General features: G+C 54.9%; 1 protein-coding gene across 9 annotated transcripts; it reads left to right on the forward strand.

Moving 5' to 3' along the window:
- The first annotated feature begins 5,894 nt into the window (after positions 1-5,894).
- On the forward strand, positions 5,895-27,012 carry Zap70 (zeta chain of T cell receptor associated protein kinase 70). 9 transcript variants are annotated; one of them, XM_087203254.1, is made up of 15 exons: positions 5,895-7,218; positions 8,878-9,109; positions 9,244-9,322; positions 17,903-18,321; positions 18,469-18,629; positions 21,697-21,835; positions 21,912-21,990; positions 22,075-22,121; positions 22,249-22,300; positions 22,506-22,698; positions 23,088-23,294; positions 23,942-24,134; positions 24,229-24,369; positions 24,463-24,575; positions 25,231-27,012. In XM_087203254.1, the coding sequence occupies exons 4-15, from the start codon at positions 17,920-17,922 to the stop codon at positions 25,352-25,354; spliced, it is 1,851 nt and encodes a 616-aa protein (XP_087059380.1). In that variant the 5' UTR covers positions 5,895-7,218; positions 8,878-9,109; positions 9,244-9,322; positions 17,903-17,919; the 3' UTR covers positions 25,355-27,012. The 9 variants fall into 9 exon arrangements, with proteins under 9 accessions (XP_087059380.1, XP_087059387.1, XP_087059385.1 ...); XM_087203261.1 differs by having other exon boundaries at positions 8,878-9,011; XM_087203259.1 differs by having other exon boundaries at positions 8,912-9,109.

Raw genomic sequence — 27,012 nt, forward strand, 5'->3', positions numbered from 1 at the left:
AGGCTTAGCATGAGCAAGGTCCTGGGTTGACCAGTTGATGCTCCTGCTATATAGCGGAAGAGGTGTAACTCCCAAACCTGCTAAGTACCAGAAACTCAAGTTCGTGCTCTCTAAAACCAAAGAAGGAATTCTAGGAACAACGGAGGTTAAGAGTAGGACAAATTTATTGAGAGAAAGATAGCTTCTGTCTAAGAGAGACAGAAGGGGGACCGGAAAGTAGGTTGCCCACTCACTCAATTTCTCAAAGATGTTTTATGGGACAAAGCCATGAGGTGATGTTGTGCCCAGATAGCGAAATCCCCAAAGACCACCAAGGAGACGTTTCCGATGTAAACACACGAGGGTTGTTTATTCAAGCTCGAGCAGGGGCACTCAACCGTCACTGACGCAACGGATCAGGATTGAGAGCCCCGAATTTCAAATCAGCAGGGTTTTTATTGTGGCTACCGCAAGGTTTGGGGATGTTCCGTTTAGCAGTTACATGATTGGTTGATATTTAGCAAGCATGGGGGGTTGAGGGGTGGCTACATGTAGAGTTTATGGGAAAAAGGAACAATCAGCACATTGACAGAATGTTCTATAGATAATGGGCCCGGGCACATCTGTTTTCTGGGCAGACAGAGGATTGAGTTAGGAGCTGTGTCTCTTTTTTTATCTGTTGTCCCACAGCAAGGACATTTTATCATTAGTTTATGGGCACAAAGGAGACTAGGGGAATAGTTGACTTCAGTGAAGTGGAATTTATGTCAAGGTCACTTTACTGTCTTATATTTAAAATGGAGTCAAACTTTAAAAAGGAGTTAGTTAGGTCTCACAGTGAGGTGGGTTCAATGTGGGACAAAACTGTAGTCAACTACTAAGATTACAGTACAGTTGCTTAGGAAATATGGATCCAGTGAAAAATCACAAGGTGGACAAAACTATGAACAATCAATAAGATTATGAAAAGTATAGTGGCTTAGGTAATATTGATTAAAGGGTGATCCAATGAGGAAACAAGTCACGCAGCAAGCATACAAGGAATAAGCAAGGATTGTCAGTGGTCAGGGATCTTTCTTGGAAGATCTTGGTCCCCGACCCAGGTGATTGATACCTATTTAGAATATCAATCACTGCTATTTATCCTACATGGGTGTGGATAATAATACAATAATACAATAATAAAATGTTGGCCTTCAGTGAATGTGTCTTGACTGTCCTCCATGTTGGCTCCTCCAAGGCTGGCCTTGTCTAACTGCCTACAACATATCTAATTAACTTACCTATCTACCAAGCCCTATTTCCTCCTCTGCTCTGTGCTGCTTGGCAAGCCTGGGCTCTACAGGGATGCGTCTCAACATCAGTGTAGCTGGTGGCTGCCAACAGGAGGCTTTGGCCTGAGCCTGGAGGGGTGAAGGAGGGAAAAGCAGCTTCCTTTCTGGATTCCTGCTGTAAGACCGAGGGCCTTACCAAACGCTCCGAGGAGCTGACTATAGTGAAGCACACCCAGGAATCCCAGCGGTGCCTTCAGAATGTAAGACTGAGAGCCTTACCAAATGCTCCGAGGAGCTGACTACAGCGAAGACCACCCGGGAAGGAACACACCGGCCAAGTTGGGAAACAGACCTTTTTTAGTCTGGCCAGATGGCACTCCCGAAGCAAAATAGCTTAGAGAGGCAACTGGCTCAGAATCCGAGGCTGTTTTTATAGGGGGTTGAGGGGGAAGTTAACATATTAAAGAAAAGGGGACAAAGGTTAGTGGTCGACTGTCACATATTGATGGTCAGCAGACATCTGCAGTTTGTTCTAACAATTGTGGTGCCTGGAATATCAGTTCCGGATAAACAAAGAGTTGAGTAGTTTACTCTGGGACTCTAGGTCTGTTACAGATCCCTATCTAGCCTCCCTAGACTAACAAGCATCTCCATCCATTAACTCACATTTTAATCACAATGGGGCTGGAGAAAAAGGAACAAAGGTTATGCAGTACCACACTGCCAGTGTGACTCTCCAGAAGCACAGGCCAGCAATGACCTACTTTGGAAGGTGGGGCAGGGGAGGGAGAAGGATGGAGTTCCTGAGGGGTGTCCCCAGGGCTGTCACAGTAGAGGCCAGCGGAGAGTGACCACCTGGCCACACCCTGGATGAGCACCATGGGAGATGTAGATGGGAAGGGGGAGCAGCCCCTCTCCATGGGCTCAGGGCTCTGCACCCCTGTCCTGTGGGAGGTCTTGGCCCCTGTGATGGGGCAAGAGAGCAAGTCAGGGATAGGACCCAAGGCAGAGGTGGTGCTCAAGGACAGGTCACACTCAAGGGGGCCCCTCTTAGAGGCATGGCCTGAGGGTCCAAACACAACGCTGGGGAGTGAGGGTGGACCACAGACAGAGGGCGTGGCCACAGCATATAGAGAAGGGGGGCAGGGGTGGGCGTCACCTAAGGCCAGAGTCCTCTCCCTGAGAAGACTTTAGGAATCCAGGGGTGGCTGCCCTACAGTGCTCAGCAGGTGGGCTGCTCCCTGGGGGTGGCAGATGACAGGCGAGGACCTGAAGCTTTCTCTGTGCATGGGTGGGGCTGGGGCAGGCAGGGGAATAGTGTGGATCTGGAGGGCTGTGGACCAGTCTGTGTGGGCAGTGAAGTCACAGTAGCCCCAGGGACCTGTCAGTTCTTCACTGTTGGGAGCAATGCCACATAATTCTAGGGAAAAATCATTTGATTAGGCCTAGTTCTTCCACCTACAGGCCAGCTATGGCATTCCAAGACCTAATTCCATTTTGGCCTCGGGTCACAACTGAATCTCAATGATCCCGTGATGCTGTAATGCTCCAGGACAAGACCACACCTGCGGGAGACACCCTGGGAGGAACCAAATCTTCATCTGCATAGTTCCTCATTGTTCTTAGATTTCCACTGCCCCCCACTCTTTTGTTACACCTTGTTTATCCCAATGTGATACTGAAATCTACATATTCATTAGTTACGTTTGTTTCTCCTGATGTACTGAATGAAAGGTGCTGCAAGCTAGGAGTTCTTGTTTTTGCGGCTCAGAGCAGCACTGATCAGACCCAAAGCTCAGCTTCTTAGTCTCATTTTTCTACCTTTCCTGTAATTTGCCATGTGCTGCCGTGGCGCACAGGAGACTAGGACTTACTGCAGAAGTTCTGGTAACGTCCCCTTTCCCCTGTTCCCTACACTTCACCACTTGGGAAAGCCAGCCTGTCCCCAGTCCCCAGGAAACCTGTTTCCAGCAGATCCACCCAGTTAGTGGCCTTGGGCTGTGGTCCTGCTCTAGCTACTGTGGTTGTGGCCTTGTGTGCTGACACAGGATGGCCCTGGCCCAGCTCAGGGTTTGGAGGAAAGAAAGTCCCAGGGCAGACATACCTGTCAGGCTCTCCAGGGTCCTCTGACCCCTTAGGACACTGGTGCACCCTGCACCCCCACCCGACCCTTCCTGCCCCTCCTACTTCCTAGCCTGGGGTGGCACCTGTGTGTCCCTGCAGCCGCCACATGGTGGCTGTGGCCTCCTCCATACTTAACATTCAAATACAGTGAAATGCAACACCCATGCCCAAAGATGCACAAGAGGCTCTGGCTATCTCCCCCACTCCCCCACGGTGACATTACTGTAGACAGCTAAGTTAATTAGAAATATTACAGGCAGTCAGACAGGGCTGGGCCCTCCTAGAAGTCAGTGCAGAAGACATGTGCCTGGCGGCACATTCAATGAAGGCCAGGCTTCCAGGCCAAGGGAATTGACTATACCCACATACTTTCCCTAGGGATGAGCACCAGTCTAAATAGGCACCAATCACCTTGGGTGGGGACCAAAACCTCCTTAGCCCATTTCTTCCCAGAAAAGTCCTTGTTCAGTCCACATATGCTTGCAGCCTGACTTGCTTCTCCATTTGATCCCTGTTTAGTCCATATCACCTAAGCGACTATCTTTGTAATCTTATTGGTTGACAACAGTTTTGTCCCACCTCATACCTACCTTGTGATTTCCCACTGGATCAATAATGCCTAAGTGACCATACTTGTAATCTTAGTGAGTATAGTTTACACTCACCTCACCTCATGGTTTTGCTCTATAAAACTCCCTTGAAAAGTGGGGCTCATGGGTAACTCACTTTTGGGGGCCCCTGTTGTCTCTCTTAGACAGAAACTGTCTTTCTCTCAATAAATATTTCTCAGGGCCAGGAATTTAGCTCAGTGGTTCCACCACCTGCCTTGAAAGCGCAAGGTCCTGAGTTTGATTCCCAGTACCCACCCCCCCAATACATATATGTATTTCTAACTCTTAACCTCCATTGTTCCTAGAATTCATTCTTTGATTGTAGAGAGCACAAACTCAGTGTACCAGACATCTAGCAGGTTGGGAGTTATATTTCCCTTATATATTTGGATCATTTGGAGGTCCTATATCATCCTTGTATCATATGTCCTATATTACCGTGACCATTATGTCACACTGTGGAACACCCATGGGCTGCGCTGACATGTGTTCAGATACATGCAGGGGCAGTTTGTGTCCCACTCACAACACCACACACCCATATTGTACAGACTCACCCTGGCTGGCAGTCCCACACGCTCTGACACAGACACAGTCACACTCATGCCCCGATGGCAGGGGAAGCCCTGGCCCCACTCAGTGTCACAGAGGAGCAAGGGGATGTGGGGATGGCACTTGCTGAAGAGCTTCAGGGTTCAAGCAGCCCCAGACCAAGTGTAGTAGCACGCATTGTGAGGGTGACTGTGTGAGACCAAAGTAACTCCATTTTGCTTATGTGAGACCAGAATGACTCCATTTTGCCCAAAATGGAGTAGTCTCCTTTGTCCTCTCACATTAATGATTAAAATGTGCTTGATCTAGGACAAAAGACACAATCTGTAACACAAGATTCCTAAGTTTATTACTCAGCCATCTGTTTACCCAGGAAATGAACATCCTGGGCCCACTATCTGTAGGAACAGTCTGTCAATGAGCTGACTGTCAGTACTGGGTGGTCGTGACCATTAGTCACCGTGTCTGCTGACCATCAATACGTGACAGTCGCCCACTAACCTTTGTCCTTCTTTTCTTTTGTAAAACCTACACGTAATCACCCCTTACCCCTGATGAGTTCACCCAATCAGAAATGTACACTTCATGCATGTTAAGCACTGACCAATCATTGTAATTGCTAAGTGGAAAATCTCCAAACCTTGCTGTAACCTCTATAAAAACCCCGCTAATTTGGAACTCGGGGCTCTCAATCTCGATCCGCTGTGCCAGTGACAATTGAGAGTCCCTGCTTAAGCTTGAATAAACGACCCTCGTGTGCTTACATCGGAAACGGCCTCCTGGTGGTCTTTGGGACTTCGCAATCTGGCCACAACAACTGCCCAGTCCTGGACCCAGTGTGTGGGGGTAGTGTGGGACTGCATAACTCTGTAATCATAAGGCTCCCCCAGCCCCAACATAGTGACTGATTGTGAGTTAATAGTTAAAATGTGCTTGTTAGTTCTGGGACACTAGATAAAATCTGTAACAAACGTAGAGTTCCTAAGTGAATTACTGGACTCCTTGTTTGTCCAAAACCGATGTTCCAGACACAGCTATCTATAAGACAATCTGCAAACATCTTTTGACCATCAACATTTTTTTCTTTTGCTAATTTCCCCGGCAACCCCCTATAAAAACAGCCTCGGGCTCTGAGCCAGTTGCCTCTCTAAGCTACTTTGCTTTGGGAGTGCCGTCTGGCCAGACTAATAAAGGTCTGTTTTGCTTTCCAACTTGTCCGGTGTGTTCCTTCCTGGGTGTTCTTCGCTGCAGTCAGCTCCTTGGAGCATTTGGTAAGGCTCTCGGTCTTACAGTAGGAGAGGGAGAATGGGGTGGGTATGGGGTAGGGGGAGTGAGGAGCCAGGTAGGGAGGAGGGGACAGTGGGCGGGTGGAGAAGAATAAGGTGGGAGGGAGGACAAGGGCTGTGGGTGGGGGAGGAGGAAGGAAGAATTGGGTGCTGGTGGGGGAGGGCAGAAGAGAGTGGGGGTGCAGATGGGAGGATTTGAACTGAGAGGGCAGGGGTGTTGGATGGGGGCAAGGTGCAGTGGAGGGGACAGGACAGGTAGGAAAAGGATGGGAAAAGAGCTGGTGGGGTGGGGGACCCCAGAGGGATAGGGGCAAGGAGAGCTCTTCCTGGCTAGCAGCAGCCTCAGCTGTTGCTTACTGAGCACTGGTCCCTCCTCTGGCAGGCTTTTATTGGGTATCTCCTGGTGCCAGGCACAATGCCCTGGTGAGCAAGTTCCCTCAACATGCCAGCCCTCCCGGACCTGCCCTTGGCCTCTGTGGCCTCAGCCCTTCTCTGTGAGGCGAGCAAGACCATCCCCACCTCACAGACAGGAAGCAGTAGCTGGAGAGGGGGATGGACATGTCACACTGGCTGCCCCGTGGTCTCATGAGCTTGGTCAGGACAGGTGGCAGCAGGGTGTGGCCAGTCCCCTTGAAGTCTGTCTGCCTTGGACCTGGAAGTGCTAGATGTTGCCCAGATCAAAGCCCTGGGGAGTTGGGCCTGCCATGGCCCCTCTGAGCCTTCACTCCCTCATCTTGGCAAAGCGGGCCATCACTCACCCCTCCACAGGGCCACTGTGTGGCTCTTTCAGCAGGAAGCATTTACTGAGCACCTGCTGTGGGCCAGGCCAACCTGGATGCTGGGCTGGGTGCTGGGACACTGCAGGGAACAGGTGGCCCTGGCGTCCAGGGAGCAGGTGATGTGGTCCTCTTGAGCTTGGAATGAGATGTGGCCGGCAGGGCTGGGCAGACAGCAGGTGCATCATCAATGCCAGGTTCTCCTGGGAGCTCTTGACAGGCTTCAGCCTGGCCCACCTTCCACACTGGGGATGTTAGTGCTGGCGGTTTGAAGGGTTCAGAAGGAACCAGCCATTTGAGAAGCCCCCAGGGGAGAGCACAGTATGTGGCTAAGATGACCAATCTGTTCTCTTCTGACTTACAGGAGCTCGGTAAATATTTTATTTGGGGGTAGGTGGTGGCAGCCCCTTCCTCCTGAGTTGAGCTCGTCAGCATGCAGTACCCGAAGGCTGCCTCTGGAGGGCGCAGGCACTCCCGAGGCTGTGCGGTCACCAGCAAGCTCGGGAATTGGAGAGATGGGGACGATGAAGATGAAGGAGATGGCGACGACGATGGTATTCATGGAGCAGCATCTGTTTCCAGGCCTGTTTTTCAATTTTTACAATAGCCCCACGAGGTAGGTACCATTACCATTTCCCGAATGAGAAAATGAAGGCACACACAGGTCAAGTCACGTCGCACCCAAAGTCCTACAGGGGTGGCAATCTCCCAGGAGGAGCCTGGATGGAGGTCCTCAAGCGGAGACCCTTTGCCAGATGTTTCCCAGCTGTGGCCTGGTGCGCCCTGCAGACACCGGGCTGCAAGGCCCATCCTCGCCGGTGAGGCTTCCGGGAGGGAGCCATGTTCCTCAGAAACGCTGGGAACCGTCGGTGCAGAGAGCTCTGGCCGCACAGGGCTTGGGCGGAGTCCCGGCGAGGGCGTGATCAGTTCGTTCCGAGCTCCTCGCGCGCGTCTGGCAGATGCACCGCAACTTTCCCGGCCCGGTTTCCATCCATGCCCTTTCCTGTGAGGCTCAGGGTCGGCCTCCTCCTGGGCCACCCCCCCACCCCGAGTTATCTGCGGCGCCTCTGTGGCGGGTTCTTCGCAGTTTCCAGTCTCGGGATGCAGCTTCGGGAAGGGGTTGAGGCTGCTGGGCCAGCGGTGGGAGAGACTGGAAGCCGTGGGGACCATGCGGGCCATGCCCCTCTTCTGGAAAGTGGACCCACTGGGTTATTAACTGCAATGTAGTGCTACTGTTGTTCTTGTAGTTTATGTGATTCTGATGCTCTGATTTTTCAGTCTGCTGAGCATTCTCTCATCGCTCAGAGAGAACAGCACCCAGCATGTGCTCACAGGGCCTTCTCCACCCCAAGTTTCACTATGACTGGGGGGAAAGGAAGTGCTTCTAGCAAAAGCAGTCTTAGGGAAACCTAGGTAGAAAAGAGTTTCCAGCTTGAAGTCTGGATAGGGTTTCCTGCATGGTGAGGGAATTGTGCAGCCAGATCACAGGAGAGAAAGGAGACCTGCAGGGGGGACAGGGGACCCTGGGGTGGATCGGGGATCCCCTTTCCCCTGTGCATGGCAGGACCAGGGGGAGAGAGGTTCCCAGGTCCCAAGTGTCTGAGAGGCGAAGAGGGCGAGGAGGCAGAGGACCCCGTGGCTGTGGGCAATGGAAGGGGATGGCCCTTGGTGGGCAAGGATGAGGGGCGGGAGGGGAGCAGGCCGGGCTGGGATTGTGTGAGCGCTGGGGTCACTCTGTCTCCATGTCTGGGCTGGATGGCTGGCTCCTCCTGGAGCCTTTCCCTGGCATCCTGGGCAGAATTGGAGCAACTCTGGGTGCACAGGTGCCAGGCTTCTGCCATCCCAGCCCGCCTCCCCGAGGAGCCCCCCACCCCACCCTGCCCTGCTTGGGAGCCCTCCAAGGGCAGGGACAGTCTGTCATTGCTGTCTCCATGCCTGACACACAGTAGGCAACCTGGACATTAGGGAAGGGGCTGTCTTGGTGGGTTCCTCTTCCCTCCTTCCTGTGGAATAAGTAAATCTTCCTGGGGACGTTGGCCATGGCTCACAAGGGAAAGTCCTGCAGTCCTGTCTTAACCAGTCTCGGGCTCCCCCTCCGTCCCCCTGCCCTTCTAACCCAGCACACAGGCCCCTCCATCTGGTCCCCTGGCCCTGCCTGCCGAAAGCCTCCCTTTCACATTCCCTGCCCTGCATGCTGGGGCAGACAATCCTGTGGCCCCGGAAATGTCCTCTGCCCTCCCCGGAACACGGGGCCTGCAATTTTCCTTGAACACAGCACTTTGTGACGTTGATGAAAACTTCAAACGCAGCTCTCTTTCCTGTCTTCAAGTCGAGGAAGAGGTGCACAGCAGGCTACCGGCAAGAGCCCTGACACCAGGCCTTCCGGCCTCAGAACTGCTGGGCGTCCAGGTGAGCGGCCAGCCTCAGCCTTGTGTCCAAGCCCTGCCACCCCGGCCACCCCAGGGGACTCCAGAGCACCAGGCAGAGGGCGACTCTGCACCTTGCAGGTGTGAAATGCTACAGGACCTGACTTCCTTATACCTCGCTCGCTGTGTGTGCAAGGAGGGTGGGGGCCAGCAGGGCTCTCAGACTCAGCTGCCGAAAGCCGAGTTGACTGTATGGGTCCCCGCTATTCATCTAGAGCCAGCTCTGAGTCGGTGTTGGGGACCCGAGACCCCGCGGTGGCCTGCTTTCCTCAACTTTCATCTGCACATCCCCAGGTAGGTTGGGCCCAGATGGAAGCGCTGGCTGCTGTCTGTGGGGTGGCCTGGGGCTGGGGGAGTAACAGTGTCTCCGGGGGAATCCGAAGGCTGCTGAGGAGGACCAGGAGGGGTGTAGGACTGCGACAACTGGGGTCTGGCTCTCGGCCAGCCACCCTGGAGCAGCTTGCCCTGCAGAGGGTCAGCAGTGGGGGAATCGGGGGGACACTGTCAGGGCTGCATCCTTGGGCCAGGAAGCAGAGGCACCTCCAGAGACGTAAAGGTCCCCAGGCCTGGGCTGGTGAACTTGACACCAAATGCGGATGACTCAGATAAGGCGCAGGGCAGGCTGAGGCAAGGGGACCTAAGGGACAAGGAGCCAGACATCTGAGTTCTGCTCAGGTCCTGTGCGCCCTGGGAAGGTGCCTGGCCTCTCTGAGCCCCCTGACAGCATCTATTAAACACAGATCAAACGTGGGCTGTGGTAGGTGCTGGTCCTGACTTGAGGAAGGACAAGAAAGGCTTGTGGGCTGCATGTGACAAGCTTGCCTTGGGCTTGGCAGTGCCCAAGATGAAGTGCCTAATGCAGCGTTGCTTAGACATACAATCAAGCTGGGTGTGGTGGCCCACACCTGTAATCCCAGCATTTAAGAGGCTGAGACAGGAGGATCCCCTTGAGTTTGAGGCCACCCTGGGCTCCATAGTGAGTTAAAGGCCAGCTTGGACTATACAGTGAGACCCTGTCCCAGGGCTCTCTCTGGCAGCCCCAGGACGAGGGTTGAGATCCCAGAGCCGGTCTACAGTGTCTGTATATATCTGTAGTCATGGCTCGGGGCCAGGGGTGCACTGCAGGGGGTGGAGGGACGTTGTTTAGTTAATCAACAGTTTGCTGGGTTTGGGAACCTGCTCTGGGTCCCCTAATAGCCCAGCTCTCTAGACCCTGACAGGCAAAGGGCAGTGACGTCTGGGCCAGCCTGGGCTCTGTGGGGATGTGGGAGCCCTGGGGACCCAGCTCAGAGCTCCCCTCTAGTGGAGCTTTGCTGGAGAGGTTAGTGCCAGCTGCTGGTCAGAAAAACTGGGGTTCAAGTCCCTGCCACTTGCAGGCTCTGTGGTTCTCAGCGAGACATGTGCCTTTGGGGTGAGGCAAGGGGACACAGTTCCACTGACTGGGGGGTGCTGAGGATGGGATTAAAGGAGCTGGGCTGGGGGGACACCTATGGGGTGTGTGGCCCTGCTCCTTAAGCTGTGGCTCTGGTCTAGTTGGCAGATATTTTCGTCTCTCTCCTCTCCCCTCCTCTCCTCTCTCTACCGCTTTGTAGGGAACAGGGAAAGGGGACGTTACTAGAACCTCTGCAGTAAGTCCTAGTCTCCTTCGAGCCACGGCAGCACAAGGTGAATTAAATTATTATACAGGAAAGGTAGAAAAAATGAGACTTGGAGAAGCTGAGCTTTGAGTCTGATCAGTGCTGCTCTGGGCAGCAAAGACAAAGACCCCTAGCTTGCAGCACCTTTTATTCAGTACCTAAGGAGAAACAAATGTAACTAATGAAATGCAGAGAGTTCAGTACCTCACATCGGGATAAACAAAGTGTAACAAAAGACTGGGGGGCGGTGGAAATCCAAGAACAATGAGGAACTGAGTAGATGAAGATTTTGTTCCTAGGAGGACGTCTTCAGCTGGTGTAATCTTGTCCTGGAGAATTACAGCATCACCGTATCATTGAGGTCTCAGTTATGACCAGAAGCCAAAATGGAATGATGTCTCGGAATTCCATAGCTGGCCTGTAGACAGGAGAACTAGGCCTAACCAAATGATTTTTTCCCTAAAATTAAAAGCATTGCTCCCGACATATCTCCCTTTCTTTTTGTTTTATGTGAGGGTGTTTTTAGGAAAAGTGAGCACGCTCAACATTGGCTTGTCCCTATATATTGTGAGGATCTATAAGTGTAAGGATCTGTAAGTGTTTGACTGACTTAGCTGTCTATAATAACCATAATTTCTCTTAGTTGGGGCTGTAAAAGGATTAAAAATCAAATAATAATTTTTTTAAACAATGTTGGCTAAAAAACTTTAAACTTTTGTTGAACTCAAATAATTATTATCTTTAGTTATACTTTTCTAAGACCAAGTTACGGAGAGACCTATATTAAATAAAGTCAACCTCTTGCTGTCTAACAAGGTCAATTGAGTCTCCTCAGGCACTGTCTTGGAACCATGCATAGAGCCTCTTAGCTCTGTCAGTGTCAGCCATCAGGATATGTCACGGCCTAGCTTGACCATGTTGCTTTCTGTGAAAGCATGGGAGATTTTTTCCTCTAGGTTACATTCCTTTTCTCCCCACACCCCTTCCTATCCCTCCTCCTCCCTCTCTACCCCTTCCCATGTTCTTCCTCCCTCCCTATCCACTCCCCTCCCCCCCCATACTGGGGATCGAATGCAGGGCTTTTACATTCAGCCTCACTAGCCTTCTTTTTATTTTGAGACAGGGTCTCACTAAGTCACTTAAGTTGCCCAGGGTGGGCTTGTACTTGGAATTCTCCTGCCTCAGTCTCCCAGAGTGGCTGGGATTATAGGCATGTGCCACCATACCCAGCTCCACGTGGCAGAGATTTATTGGGAGGAAGTGGCAGCATGGGAAGTGAGTGTCCCTGGGCTCTGCCATGGGAAACCCGGCATGGTCAGGGATGGAGGAGCCAACAGGATGACCACCCGTGGCCATCGGGGCTCTGATCAGGTTAACGGGGACCCTAGGAGCCCACAGGAAGTGCCTGGCCCATCTGGGCAGGGAGGATGGGAGTGGGGAGCCTTTCTAGGTGGAGGGGACAACTGAGGGACCTGACGTCTTCAGCCAGGAGAGGTTCTGGGTTCCTCATGCTCAGCAGCACTATGCCCACACAGGCTGCACACCTTGTTGGTGCCCACTGTAGTGGTCTCTGTCCCCAAGTTGAGGACACACATTGGGCCCTGGCTCCATGTCTGGTTGATATGGGGACAGGACACTACAAAACCTCCATTCTTGCAGTGCCTTGCGGGGGACACAGACACTGTCAACATGGCGATACGTGCGTCACATCTTAGGTGGTGAAGAACTGAAGCTGGGCCAGGGACCGAGGAGGGCTGTGTTAGACATGGGGTCAGGCAGGGCTTGGGGAGGGGGGCGACATTCATGCAGACTGAATCAGGTAGAGGGTCCTGGGGAAGAAGCCCGGGCAGCAGGCACAGGCAGTACAAAGGCCCTGAGGTTGGCTGTACCTGACCTGTTCAAGGATCTGAGTGATAACATAAGGAATGGTGGGGAGTGGGGAGTGAGCCAGGATGTGATGGGGACATCATACAGGGCCTTGGGGGCCATCCTGAGGCCTTGGACTTTCACCTAGAGTCAGGTGGGAGCCCTGGAGGTTCTGGGCAGAGACAGGTGTGATAGCGGAAGGGCCCGGCACTGGGGTCCCCGCTGTCTTGGGTTGCAGTCATCAAGCTTAGCTCACAGCTCTGTGTTGCTGCGATCCCAGGATTTCACCTGATGCCCGGGTCAAGAAGGACCCAGCAAGGTGCCTCCTGCCACCCGGGCACGCAGCACCTCCGAGTGTTGCTGTAAGGGACCCAGGTGGCATTGTGCAGAGTGACAAACAGCTGCACAGTGCCTGCTGGACCCCTGGAGCCCAGTTTGGCCTGGGAGGGAGGAGAGGGATATAGCTCTGGGGATGAGGACAAGGATGGAGTACAGTGGTGGCGGTGCCTTGGGTGGGGACGTTTCTGTCTCTGGCTGAAGCGGCACACAAGATTCTCCAGGCCTCCCGCCAGGTCCCCAGGGATTGGCATGTCCCTTCTGTAGCATGGCTGCCTCAGTCTCCCCTCTGGGCTTGAATGTGAATTGGGGGTTCAGGGCCCCGATGCCTACATGCAGATTAACACAACTATGAAGGTCCTTGCTCCACTCAGGAGACTGAGGCAGGAGGATCACTTCCAGGGACCTTGTCACTCTTCTTAACCCTTTCATTCCTCCCACTGCCTTCAAATGCATCTGGGCAGGGTCCTTTTCCTGTGGGGTGTGGAGGGCATTTCGTGTGCCGGGGACAGACACCACTTCAGCTCCCCAGGAGGTCACCTGAGTGGTCAGCGCATCCTGCTGAGGACCAAGGGTCCCTGCTCGGCCTGGCTGGCTCAGGCTGTCCCTGGGGCCACCCCGGGGCTGTGGCTCTGAGAGGGACGAGGGGATTTCACAGCTGTGAGTCTGGAGGACTAGGGCTGGGGGTGGGGGCAGTTCTTGAGGCTCAGCCCAGCAGCCCTTGTCCCAAGCCCTGCTGTCCCCTGGGTAAAGCCTGGGCCAGGGCTCAGGGCAGGAGGCCGTAAGTATGCAGGACGCCTGATGCCTGGTCACACGGGAGGCTGCTATTGGCCCCTTCCACCACCTCCTCCTTCCAGCCCCCCAGCCATGGGGTCCAGGGTGCTCGGTCCCCAGGGACTAACAAGGACAGTCCAGGAAGGAGGAGGCAGGCTGGTGGGTTGGCACAGTGGCAGTTGTCACTGTGGTCACACACAGTAATCAGGGAAGGAGGGAGGAGCAGGATGGCAGGGGGACCTGTGCTTGGCCCGGGGTCTGAGGGCTTGGGGCCCTGGCTCAGCCCCAGCTTCTCTCCTGCCCCACCCGTTTCCCGTTACCCAGGCTGCACCTGCAGCCACCGAGGGGTGGAGCTTCAAACCCTGTCACTGGCAGCTTCCCACCACAGCTTCCTGTCCCAGAGCCTAGGGTCACCCCTTCCTCTGGTCCCAGAGTCCCAGGACAACCCTGCCCCACCTGGTCCTGCTCCCCATCCTGGTGGATGGCCAGGAGCAGAGCTGTGTGGGGGCCACCACACAGAGGTGCTGCTTGGACAGAAGTGTGGAAGGCACTTGGAAGGAAGGCCGATGACACAGCCAGCTGGGGTGGAGGGCTGAGGAGCTGGGACACAGTGCAGGCAGGAGGGAGCTTGAAAGCCTTGGGCGAAGAACTGCCCTGGAGTGGAGCAGCTTGCAGACCCCAGAGCTCAGCTGAGTGGAAACTGGCAGGGGAGAGGGGTTCAGCCAGCCACAGGTGCTGTGTGAGTTAGATTTGGATCTCGGGTCATATTAATAGAAACAGTTGGTGGAGATCAAAGCACAAACTGATCTCAGGCGAGAGATCTGGGCTGGCAGGGAGCTGGGTGTGGAGCTGGGTAGCTACAGGCAGGATGATCCCCGGAGGGGCCTGGCCAGGAGGACAGAGGCCGATCGGGAAGAATCAGCAGGAGCAGGCCTTGGGCGACTGCTCAGGACCAGAGAGATCTGTGAGACTGAAGCGGAGAGGGCAGTTGCTGTGTCCCCTTCCCTTGGGGACCTGGCATCAAGGAGGTGGAGATAGCAGTGCTGAGGAGCAGCTGGGGGTGCAGTGTAGACTGTGGCTGGATGAGAGCTGGGCTGGAGTCAGGGAAGTGGCAAGAGTGTAGACAGACAGCCCTCAGTGCACATCCTGTTCACTAATGATGTCTCCATGCCTGACTGCTTGTGAGGCCCAGCCTCTCTGCCTTAGTTAAAAATGAGGCATAGGGCCAGGGATTTAGCTCAGTGGTTCCGCCACCTGCCTTGCAAGTGCAAGGTCCCAAGTTTGATCCCCAGTACCAAAACAAAAAAACTTAAAAAAAAATATATCACTCGCAATGATTTTTGTACACTTAGTGAAAAATCCTGAGACTCAATGAATGCTTACAGCTGAGAAACTGCCACCTCCAGCAAGCTGTAGACTACCGTTAGTCTTCACTTTTCCGGTGGGGTTTAATTTTTGTCAAGGAGCCTCAGCGAGGTGGCCCAGCCTGCAACCCCAGCATAGGAGGGTGAGGTAGGAGGACAGCCAGTTTGAGACCAACCTGGGTGACACAGCAAGTTCAAGGCCAAAAGACCTGGTCCAAAAAACAAGATGTGGATCAGGCCTAATCCCCTCATGCCCTTTGTAGCCCGAGCATCCCGGTCCACCTGGTGAGCACCTGCCTGAGTTCTGAATGGAGATGGAGTCTGGCTTCTTAGGCACCAGGGCACCTACATTCCACCTGCTTTTTTTTTTTTTTTGGTACCGGGGATCGAACTCGGGTTCTTGCGCTTGCTGGGCAGGCGGTGGAACCACTGAGCTAAATCCCCGGGCCTCCAACCGCTTTCTTGCTGAGTACAGTTCTGTCCTAGGTGGGTACCAACACTCACTTCCTTATCTCCTTAAAAATATGTATGCTGTTCCCAGTGATGTCTGTCATGAGTGGATATGCGCTCCACGTTCTGTGTGGGATTGTGTGCATTTAAGTTGTTGTTTCTCTAGGGTGAACACTTAGGAGTGCTTGTGACTCATTTTAAACAGTCTTACGGCATGGGCCTTTAGTTTTTTATGTTTGTTTTTGAGACAGGGTCTTGCTATGTAGCCCAGGCTGGCCTTGAACTCCTGGTGATCCTCCTGGCTCAGTCTCCTGAGTTCTGGGATTGCAGGTGTGCACCACCATGCCTGGTTAAAAATGATTCTTTTCAAACACTGTTCTCTAGGTGGGGTCAGGAATTTAGTCCCATATTGTCCCCTGGAGTACCTGCTTGCTTGTAGCTGTTGGGACATCCAGGATCCCCCTTCAGCCTGGCTCTCCCCAGCCCAGGGTCAAGAGCTACCTGGTCAGAGCCAGTGTTAGAGCCACCTGGCCCCTTCCCAGTGCCTGACCCAGCCTTGCCTCCCCTGGTCCCCATGCCAGTGTCTTCCTCTGTGTCATCCCAGCTTGTCCCCAATGCCCAGGGTGGAGGCAGCAGTGTTTCTCAACCCACAAACACTTCCTAGCCCTTCTGTCCACTTTCATAATTAAGAGGATGCTGAGGACCCCACCCCAGGCCCATTTGTGGCCAGTGGCCTTGCTGGGCCACCTTAATGGAGAACCAACCAGCCACCGCTGCGGGCAGATGATTTTTTCCAACATTCCCTAAAAGACTTTGTAAACATAGAAAGAGGAAACCCACAGCCCTTGGGCTCTCTGGTCCCCATTTGGTTCATTTGTCCACACAGCTTCTCCTTACAATCCACAGTGTTGGTATCTGAATTCACCTACTTGCTAGAATGTATTCATAATCCCCAAACAACTAGGTCTTTTCAGTCATTTGTAGACCACGGAGTGCAGAATAACGTGGGTCACCAATATGCATGTCCCCACTGATGCTGAATAGTGGGGACCCTGGCTTCTCTCATCCTATAAGTTGGTGCCTTTTTCTTTCTGCAAATTTGTGCTTCTTGTTAGTGATTTCACGGTCTGAAGTGGCTCTGAGCAGCATGCGGGAGTGCTGTTGGGGGACCCTCAGTGCAGGGGGGTGCAGACCCAAGCAACATAGCTCCAATGCCTCGGGCCACAGCTCCTGTGTTCATGGACTGCTTTCTAGCATGGTGCAGGCCTGGTGTTCGTTCAGCAGGTGTCTACCACTGAGCTGCAGCCCCAGCCCCTTACTGTGCATATTAAATAAGGTTCCTTGAGCTGGGTGCGCAGGCATGTGCCTGCAATCCCAGATACTTGGGAGGCTGAGGCAGGAGGGTCGTAAGTCTGAGGGCAGTCTAAGACAACTTAGCAAAACCCTGTCTCCAAACAAAAAGTGTTGTGAAACAGAAACACACAAAAAATAATGTTACATATTCATTACTTGATGAAACTGTTGTAACCAGAGTCTTGCAGGAACCTGAATCTGTATTTCCTCTAGAAGCAATGGTCTAGCATTTGCTAATTGAGCATTTGATTTTAAAAACAGAACTGTGAATAACAAGAATAAACTGTCTATGCACTTCCTGCTACCCGTCAGTGTTATTTTTTGGATAACCTTCAAAATAAAGAATAGTTGGCAGCACCCATAACACCTACATTCTGCATGCAGATCATTAACCAGGGCTCCATATTTTAAGGTTCTTTTAATTGGGGGCGATGCATACAGTGAGACAGACAAGCCTTAGCGTACACTCTCTGAGTTTTGATTAATATAGGCCCCTGTATGGTCCAATCCCTAAGATACAGGGCATCACAACTGTCTCAGAAAGTCTAGGCTACACAATTTAAAATGACCTGCATGACCACATTATTTATGTATCCATCCATCCTCCTCCAGACTGAGGGGAAGTTGGTGGAAGGGCCCAGAAGGAAGTGGACAAGGTTCCTCTCTGTCCCAGGGCCTTTGCACTTGCTGTTCCCTCAGCTTGATGTGCCCTCCCTGGGGTCTATGAAATTCTGGCTCCTCCTCCTTCTTCTGATCTTGGCTCAAATACTACCTCTTGAGAGAAGGTGACCATCCTAGCTCAAAGGACCTCTTCCCTCTCTTAAAACCACTCTCTCTCCTTTGGAAGCCTGACCTTCATGTGCAATGATTAAGTTTGTCCCTCTCTTTGTTTCCTGTGTCTCCCATCCTGAGTTTTTTCTGCAGGCCAGCGGGCAGGGTCACTGTCTGCCTTCTGCATCTAAATACTCAGCAGGCGGTGGGCCCCACAGTAATAATCTAACACCCGTGTTTGGGGGGACAGCTGGGACCCGGGGGGCTGCTGTCCACCCGACCTGGCGCCACACAGGCCCTGATCGTAGCCCTCTGCCCCGCAGGCGGCCAGGCGCTGGCCATGCCGGACCCCGCGGCGCACCTGCCCTTCTTCTACGGCAGCATCTCGCGCGCCGAGGCCGAGGAGCACCTGAAGCTGGCGGGCATGGCCGATGGGCTCTTCCTGCTGCGCCAGTGCCTGCGCTCGCTGGGCGGCTACGTGCTGTCGCTGGTACACGATGTGCGCTTCCACCACTTCCCTGTCGAGCGCCAGCTGAACGGCACCTACGCCATCGCGGGCGGCCGCGCTCACTGCGGCCCCGCCGAGCTCTGCGAGTTCTACTCTCGCGACGCCGACGGGCTGCCCTGCGCTCTGCGCCGCCCGTGCAACCGGCCGGCTGGGCTCGAGCCGCAGCCGGGCGTCTTCGACAGCCTGCGCGACGCCATGGTGCGTGACTACGTGCGCCAGACCTGGAAGCTGGAGGTGAGTGCGGCGGCCGGGCGGGGTGGGTGCCCGTGGGGTGCACCATGGGCCGGGGGCCCTGGGAAAGCTGGGGGAGGCCCGGGGACGGAGGGGTCCGGGCCCTGCATCTGGCCACCCCCGCAGCACCCCTCGCTCCTCTTTCCTCAGGGCGAGGCGCTGGAGCAGGCCATCCTGAGCCAGGCGCCCCAGGTGGAGAAGCTCATCGCCACTACAGCCCACGAGCGGATGCCCTGGTACCACAGCGGCCTGACGCGCGAGGAGGCTGAGCGCAAGCTCTACTCGGGCGCGCAGACCGACGGCAAGTTCCTGTATGTGGGCCTGGGGTGGGGTGGGGTGGGGGACTGGGCACACCCGGTGTGCAGGTGGGTGTGAGCAGTGTGCCTGTGCGCACATGTACAAGTGGGTTGTGCAGTTCTGGTGTGCAAAAGGAATCCCCCTCCCCTCCCCCCTCCTCTTGAGGTATTAGGGATTAAACCCAAGGCCTTTGCACGGAACTGCATCCCCAGCCCTCCCCACCCATCCCCTCCCTTCTCCTCCCCTGATTTTTTTTTTGGTACAGGGGATCGAACTCCCGACCTTGTGCTTGCAAGGCAAGCGTGGTGCCATGCTTTCGAGGCAGTCATGGCTCCACTGAGTTACATCCTCGGTGCAGGCTACAATTTTTGATCCTCTTGCCTCAGCCTCCCAGAGTGCTGGCATTATAGGAGTGGGCCACCAGGGACTTCTATATAGGACCCTAGCAATGAGTAGGGGTGAATCCAGAGATGGTTCGCCTGGGTGGGAACCCAGCTTCTGCCACTTTCCGGCTGTGGGCTTGGGGATGTGGCCGAATTTCTGCCAGCCTCCGTTTCCTCACCTCCATTTGACCAGTATGTACAAAATACCTACTGGGTACAGGCACTGAGGACCTGGCTGAGATCCAGATACTCGTGCCTGTTCTTGTGGGGCAGACAAAAGAGGACAGCTGATAAAATCCAGACCATGTCAGGTGGTGCTGCGTGCTGTATGTGGGTGGGGAGGGTCGGTGTCACGGCCCGGCCCCCTAGGCCTTCCCAAGGGAGGACCCGGAGGGGGCGGGGCCAGAGTGGGGCTTGGGGCGGGGCTCAGTGATAGGAGCTTCTGCCAGGCGCTGGGTGTCATTTCTGCACTGCCATTGCCTAATACTTTTTTGTAAATAAAGTAGAATTTGTGGCATTGAAATGTATGTAGTCAGAAAACCAATGTCTTAGCCTGTGAATTTATCCAGGAATTAGTGGCTGCTCTTGTATGAACCCATGTGCCTCTTTCCAAAGAGAGTGTATCAGTTAGCATTTGCTACATAACAAACTACAATAACACAAAACAGTTTTTGAAAATAGCTATGTATTTTCTCTTGGCAGTCTGGGCTGAGTTTAGCAGGCCGGTTCTTCTGTGCTCTATGAGCTTGGTCCTGTGGCTTCAGTCCACCGGGAGGGTGTCCAGGGCTGGACAGTCCAGGATGGCTTCATTCCTGAGTCTACAGGGGCCAGGCTGAGGGCTGGGTTCCCCCTGTGTGGCCCCTCTAGCTGGCTGGCTTGGACTCATTTCCACAGTGGGCGCAGCCTTGCCAAGAAAAGTGAGAGACCTGGCAGGGCTCCACAGTGACCATAGTGAACAAGCTGTTTATGTTGTGCTTGTACTAAAACCAGCCCAGGGTGGAACCGATTCAGCAGCTAGAGAAGCTGTAGACACCATTGTGATCTACGACCATACCACCCTGAATGAACGCCCTGATCTTGTCTGATCTTGGAAGGGTCTTGTCTGATCAGGCAGGGTCTGGCCTGGTCAGTACTTGGATGGGAGACACCATTATGGATGGCAAGAGCTGCCTATCGGGAAGAGGCTGCTTCCCTCCACCCACTATTGTATACATGTGTTTGTTGGTGAGTAGTTCGGCACTGAGTTTCTTATGTCTGTTTAAAACTTAAGATTATGGCTGGATATGGTGGTGCATACCTGTAAACCCAGTGGTCTGGGAGGCTGAGGCAGGAGAATTGCAGGTTTGAGCCCAGACTGGGCAATTTAGCAACTTAAGTCTCTTGCTGCCGCCCTTGGTGTCTGCCTCTCTCTGTACCCCTGGGCTGTCATGGACTGTATTGTCTTTCCCTGTGCTGTTGTCTGGGCATGGATGGAACAGTCATAGCCATCCTTCTGTCCCCCTCTCTGCTCTGTTGTGGTGTAGGGGACAGTGCCTTGGTCCTTTGCCCTAAGGAAAGCCCTGCTGGCAAGGTGGGCTCCCCTCTGTCTCACTTACAGCCATATCCTTGCTGTGGTCATAAATATTCTGCCATGAACGGAGGTGCACTGGTGGGGCCCACGCCCTGCCTGAGTAGCTGTGTAATCACACCTTGGGGACTCTGCTCGTGGGGAACCCAGTAGCCAGCTCCCTGTCACTCGGCACAGTCCCTAGTTAGGTACTGTGCTTTCTGTAGCTCTGAGACCCCGGGACCAGCTGGCCTTTCTCCTCCAGTGGGAATCTGCGTGTAGCCTGAAGCACTTGACCTGGTCCTGGACCCAGAGTCCCAGCTTGGTGGAGTTGGTGATGGCTTTACCACGGGGCTTCATGTGAGAGTACTGGTATCTGGCTCTCAGCTGGCCTGGGTGTGTGTGCTTAAGCATGTGTGTGTCATGGCGATTGGTGGACAGGCTCTTCTTGTATCAGCTGTGAGTCCCATCACAGATGTGGAAGGTTTGTACCTAGGTTTATTTTGATGAGTGTCCAGCAGAGGGCATTCAAGGGCTGCATTCTCTCCCAGCCAGTCTGTTTTCAAAATGTCCTGAACTGTGTGGAGGATGTGACTTGCAGAAGGGGGCCTGGAAGGGGTCTCAGTTGGGGTCCCTGGGTGGGTCCGTGTGGAAATGGCTTTCTGTATCCAGGAGGTTGGTTGAGTGTCTGTGGAAGGCCGAATGTCTCCTTGAAGAGGAGCTTGCTGTAGATGGCCCCGTGCTTGGCCAGCTGTCCCCTGTGGGTGACTGAGTGTCCCCCAGTGGATGGCAAGTATCTGGCCATGAGCAGCCATGCATTCAGCCATGGGGGACCGGGTGGCCCCGTAAGCCTGTGGAGGAGCAGGAGGAGTGAATGGCTGCGTGTCCATGTGGGGTGTCAGTGTTTGCCTGTGAAGGGCCACAGGTCTGACGCTGGAGAGCCGTGTGTGTCCCCCACAAACCCGGCTATTGCCCTCTGTCTGCTCCCTGATGACATGTCACCAGTGTTACCAGGAGTGGTGGTTGAGGGACATCTGACCTGGGCTTCTCCGGTCCCTGCCACTCTCCATGAAGCTTAGGGGTGGAGCCTGGGGACCCTGAGGAGCAGAAGGACCAGGTGGCCACAGAGATGACAGCTTCCTTGCCCTGCAGGCTGAGGCCCCGGAAGGAGCAGGGCACCTACGCACTGTCCCTGATCTATGGGAAAACCGTGTATCACTACCTCGTTAGCCAGGACAAGGCTGGCAAGTACTGCATCCCTGAGGGCACCAAGTTTGACACGCTGTGGCAGGTAGAGGCCAAGCACCTCTTCTGGGGGGACACAGGGACAGGGTGCCCAGGGTCTGGCCTGACTCCTGCTCCCACAGCTGGTGGAGTACCTGAAGCTGAAGGCCGATGGGCTCATCTCCTCCCTGAAGGAGGCCTGCCCCAACACCAGCGCAGAGGGTGAGCATGGGGGACATGCGGCAGGGCGGGGTAGGGACAGGGGCAGGTGGCCCCGTGCCCACACTGTCCCTTCTGCTCCCTCAGGGGCCACCGCTCCCACGCTCCCTGCCCACCCATCCACATTCATCCACGTGAGTCGGGGCCTGTCAGCACTGGGGCTGGGTGCACCGTTGGCAGCTGGGGGTGTGTGGAGGGGCAGAGGGTTCCCCACATGTGGCTGGGAGCCTGGCTCATTGTCCTTGGTCCTGTGACCTTTAGCCTCAGAGACGGGGGGACACCCTCAACTCGGATGGATACACCCCGGAACCAGGTGAGCTGGCTGGGCTGCAGGTGGGGGCCTTGTGGCCGGCTAAGCGCTGGTCTCTGGGCACTGTGGCACTGTGGGGCTTGGGCGGGGAGGATGAGGCAGGTGCCTGCCCGTGTGCACATCCTGGGGTGGACACTTGGGAGTGTATATACCTGCATACACCCGGACATGCACACCTGTGAACACTCATGTGCACCTGTGTGCCCAGCGCGCCCGGCCCCCGCAGACAAGTCGCGGCCAATGCCTATGGACACGAGCGTGTACGAGAGTCCCTACAGCGACCCCGAGGAGCTCAAGGACAAGAAGCTCTTCCTGAAGCGCGAGAACCTGCTGGTGGCTGACATTGAACTTGGCTGCGGCAACTTTGGCTCAGTGCGCCAGGGTGTCTACCGCATGCGCAAGTAGGACTGCCTGTGTCAGGGGTTGGGGTGGGGGGGATGTGGGTGGGAGCTGGGGGGTGTCTGGAGAGCGACAGGGTGTGCCAGAGGGGCCCTGGAAAGCTGGGGACACAGGAGAGGGAGTGAGATGACTCGGGCCTGGGCAGGGGGCGCTTTGGCGTGGCATCTGTGGCAGAGGCCTAGGCCTGCCCGGGAGTGGTTACAGCTGGGGGTTGTGTTGGCTGCGGGTCTCCGCCGTGGGGCCGGGGGGGGGCACTTTCCTCAGCGTTGCCTGGGGGTGGGGCAGTGAGTGCTGCCAGGCAGGGGTTGAGCCTGCACGTCACTGCGGCTGGCTCAGCTCGGTGAGGATGGTGGGCGCGGGCTGTCTGGTTCAGGCGCCACCTTCTGGGCAGGAAGCAGATTGATGTGGCCATCAAGGTGCTGAAGCAGAGCACAGAGAAGGCGGACAAGGACGAGATGATGCGGGAGGCGCAGATCATGCACCAGCTGGACAACCCCTACATCGTGCGGCTCATTGGCGTGTGCCAGGCCGAGGCGCTCATGCTGGTCATGGAGATGGCAGGCGGCGGGCCACTGCACAAGTTCCTGGTTGGGAAGAAGTGAGCCTGGGTTGGAGGGCTCGGGGCCACGACACGCCCTCCCTGACACCTGACCCTGACCCCTGCACCTTGCTAGAGTGCTGCTGGCCCTCCGAGTTGGCACCTTGGTGGTGCCAACAGGACCCACCCAAGTGGCTCTTGTGAGTCAGTCCCTGGAAAGCGTGTCCAAAATTTCTGGCTCACCTGGCGAGAGCTTTACAGACAGGAGCCATATACAGTCGCTGCTGCCCAGGTTCTCCAGGCTAAGTTCATGACCGTGGGAAATTGCTCATGATCACTTCAGTGACCATTAGCGGGGGCAGCAGATAGCAGCCTGGGCTTGCTTTTTTATTGCATGTTTTATATTTTTAAAGGGTTAAATGTGAAACAAAACCAGCAGAGTAGGTGACAGAGGCCATAGGTTGGCAGAAACTGCAAAGTGTACTCTCTGGCCCTGGGTGAAAATGTTTGCAGGTTCATCTGTGCCTCCTTGTGCTCTGCTTGCACACTCTGGTGTACTTCTGGTGATCTGCAGACTCTTGCACACGGCCACACATGCCTTCCCCATGAGTGCCTGGCCATGCCTTCAGTCACTGGACAAGGGTTTGCTGGGCTTTGCCCCTGGGAGTGGGGCTGCTGTCTCCTCCTGACCCCCTCATCCTCCCCAGGGAGGAGATCCCCGTGAGCAATGTGGCCGAGCTTCTGCACCAGGTGTCCATGGGGATGAAGTACCTGGAGGAGAAGAACTTCGTGCACCGAGACCTGGCGGCCCGAAATGTCCTGCTGGTCAACCGGCACTATGCCAAGATTAGTGACTTCGGCCTCTCCAAGGCCTTGGGTGCTGATGACAGCTACTACACTGTGAGCCCCTGCCCCTGTGGTGCCCAGGTATGTGGGCTCAGCAGGCAGAGGGTCCCAGAGTCCTTGAGTCCTAGCCACGTTTCCTCTACCCCAGGCCCGCTCAGCAGGGAAGTGGCCCCTCAAGTGGTATGCGCCCGAGTGCATCAACTTCCGCAAGTTCTCCAGCCGCAGTGATGTGTGGAGCTATGGTGTTACCATGTGGGAGGCCTTCTCCTACGGCCAGAAGCCCTACAAGGCAGGCAGGCGGGAATAGGTGGGGATGAGGGCAGGGACAGAGGGGAGCAGGCAGGCATCCGTCACTCACACTGCCCTGGCTCTCGCTCAGTAGAAGATGAAGGGTCCCGAGGTGCTGGACTTCATCAAGCAGGGCAAGCGGATGGAGTGCCCGCCCGAGTGCCCGCCTCAGATGTATGCGCTCATGAGCGACTGCTGGATCTACAAGTGAGTGCCTGGTGGGGGACCCTGTCAGAACCATGCCTGGTCCCAGTGCCCATCCATCAGCATCACCATGACTCTCCCCAGTGTCATCCCATGCAGAGGTCTGTGACCAGTCCACAGCCTCTCTGACACCCCTGGGACTTGTACCCCAACTGTGGACCTTAGCCCCTCACCTGCCACCACTTAGCACACGGAGCTTGCAGTCCCCAGACAGATCCGCTTTGCCACCCAGCATGCACCCCACTTCTCTGGGCAGGGGACAGTGCCCTAGTACCTAATCCCTCGGCCTCCACCAGCCAGCACTCTGCACCTGGGTACCCAGCTAGGCCAACTCTGAGGGACCCAGGTGCTCAGCATATTCAACCCCAGTCCGGGCACCATCAACATCCCACCGCCCATCCAGCCACACACAGTGTTGCCCAGCACTGGCTCCTAGGGTTTGCAGTTGTTGCTCTGATATCCGGGGACTCAGTTCTCCCAGTGGCCTGCCTGTCAGGAACACTAGGATTCCAGGGCCCTCACCCCAACACCATTCCATTACCCAGCAGTCCCCCCACCTAGTGGCCCCATAAATCCACCATAGCAAGACCCGTGCAAGCCCCCTTTGGGCTGAAGCTGGGGTCTGGCTGTGGTCAGTGCTGGGTCTGTACCCCCACAGGTGGGAGGACCGCCCTGACTTCCAGACAGTGGAGCAGCGCATGCGGACCTATTACTACAGCCTGGCAAGCAGGGCTGAGGGCTCCTCACAGTCTGCACAGGGTGCCGAGGCAGCGTGTGCCTGAGCCCTGGCTGCATGGAGTCTGGGACCCCAGGCCGACCTTTGTCCTCTGCTCAGGCTCCCCGGTCCTTTGGGCCTGGGGCAGGTGGGCTGAAGCAGGCTAGTCCTGGGCAGAGGGGCTGCCTCAGAACTCTCTCCCTCTGGACTCTCTGGCCCTGAGGGGGAAGGCTAGAGTCTGGGGCTGTCCAGGCTTCAATCATTGGAATAAACTCAGCTTTTCTCTTGCCTGAGCCTCTCATCTTTCTGGTGAGGCAGACCGGATGGGGGTGGTCACTGGAAGGAGTGGCTGAGAAGCACCCCAAAGTGACTTTCCTCCTATGAGAAAGATGGAGGGCAGAGCGGGGAAACTGAGGCCAAATGTGTGGGCCCAAAGGGGTGTGTGCACTGCCTCAGTTTCCCTGAGTCACCCAGCTGCCTGCTCAGTTGCTCCCGCTTTCTTCCTTGGTCCTCATCACAGCTTTGGTCTTTGTCACCTGCTGCCCCAAGTGTCAGCTCAGCCCTGTTCAGAACAGTCAAGTCTTGCTGCCTCAGTTTCCCCAAATGGGAAATTGGGTTGTTGGAGGGCAGAACCCAACAGAAGGGTGAAGGACAGCCAGGACCCTGCATTGCTTTTCTGAGCGTGCCCCCTCCCAAGTTGAGAAGGGCTCTATTCCCAGTTCCCAGCCAATGCCTCATTCTCATGGCCGAGCGATTGGTCCAGGGGACAGCATGTGACACACCAGCAGCCAGTGAGAGGCAAGAAACTTCACTGGGGATCCTGGGAAGGCAGATCTCCTTTTTGTGTTGTGAAACCAGGAGACCTGGAAGCCTGAGCTGTTTTGTGGGACCACAGGGGAGGGATGGGGGACAGAGCTTGAGGCCCAGGTGGGAGGCTGCAGAGAGGAGACCCTGAGCCTTGGGGACATGTGGATACATTGTGAAGCCAGGAGGTCAACCCAGGATAGACCTTATTTTGACCTCACCATTTATTATTGGGTTTTAATAATTCAAATGTCAACTTAGCAGCTTTTATTACTTTTCTTTTTTGTTTTCTCGGTACTGGGGATCGAACTCAGGACCTTCTTTGTGCTTGCAAGGCAGGCACGGTGCCACTGAGCTAAATCCCTGGCCCTGTTACTTTTCTTTCAGTGACCTTTGTGTTCTCTGTGGAAGCCTATTACCAGTGCCCCAGTTCTGGGGTATAGGGCAGGAAGGGACAGACCCCGCTGTGTGCACCTTGGTGTCAGGGATGCCCTGGGGTTTTCTGAGGGTCTGTGGACCCCGCCAGACCTGGCTTCCTGGGTCATAGTCAGACCTCAGGGCACAGCTAATTGCAGACAAAGACATAAGAGCTCGAACTGCTTTGGGCTGACATTCTTTGTGACCTCTTGGCGATTTTGTGTGTTTAAAATTTAATATACCAGTGCCTCAATATTAAATGCAAGCATTGTTTTTTTTGTTTTTTTTTGGTACCAGGGATCAAACTTGGGTCCTTGGGCTTGCACAGCAGGCGGCGAAACCACTGAGCTAAATCCCTGGCCCTCAAGTATTGTTTTTTGAATGACTTGTCTTTAATAAATAAAGGAAAGTCACATCAGTGGTGTGACGATGGCTTCCTGAATTCTGTTTGCAGATCAGTTTTATTAAAGTTCACTTGCTACTGGATAATGATTTGACTTTCCT

The sequence above is a fragment of the Heterocephalus glaber genome, unplaced genomic scaffold (genome assembly GCF_053883595.1).
Source record: "Heterocephalus glaber isolate CG9 unplaced genomic scaffold, H.glaber_assembly_v1.0 deba00000470, whole genome shotgun sequence".
Classification (NCBI taxonomy): Eukaryota; Metazoa; Chordata; class Mammalia; order Rodentia; family Bathyergidae; genus Heterocephalus; species Heterocephalus glaber.

What these genes read in the sequence shown, in the direction of transcription:
- Zap70 (XM_021258042.2), top strand. Translation starts at nt 17,920, where the DNA reads ATGCCGGACCCCGCGGCGCACCTGCCCTTCTTCTACGGCAGCATCTCG. An exon ending in AGTTTGACACGCTGTGGCAG is followed by an intron (nt 21,836 to 21,911) that starts GTAGAGGCCAAG and finishes CTGCTCCCACAG; the next exon opens with CTGGTGGAGTACCTGAAGCT. An exon ending in AGCGACTGCTGGATCTACAA is followed by an intron (nt 24,576 to 25,230) that starts GTGAGTGCCTGG and finishes GTACCCCCACAG; the next exon opens with GTGGGAGGACCGCCCTGACT.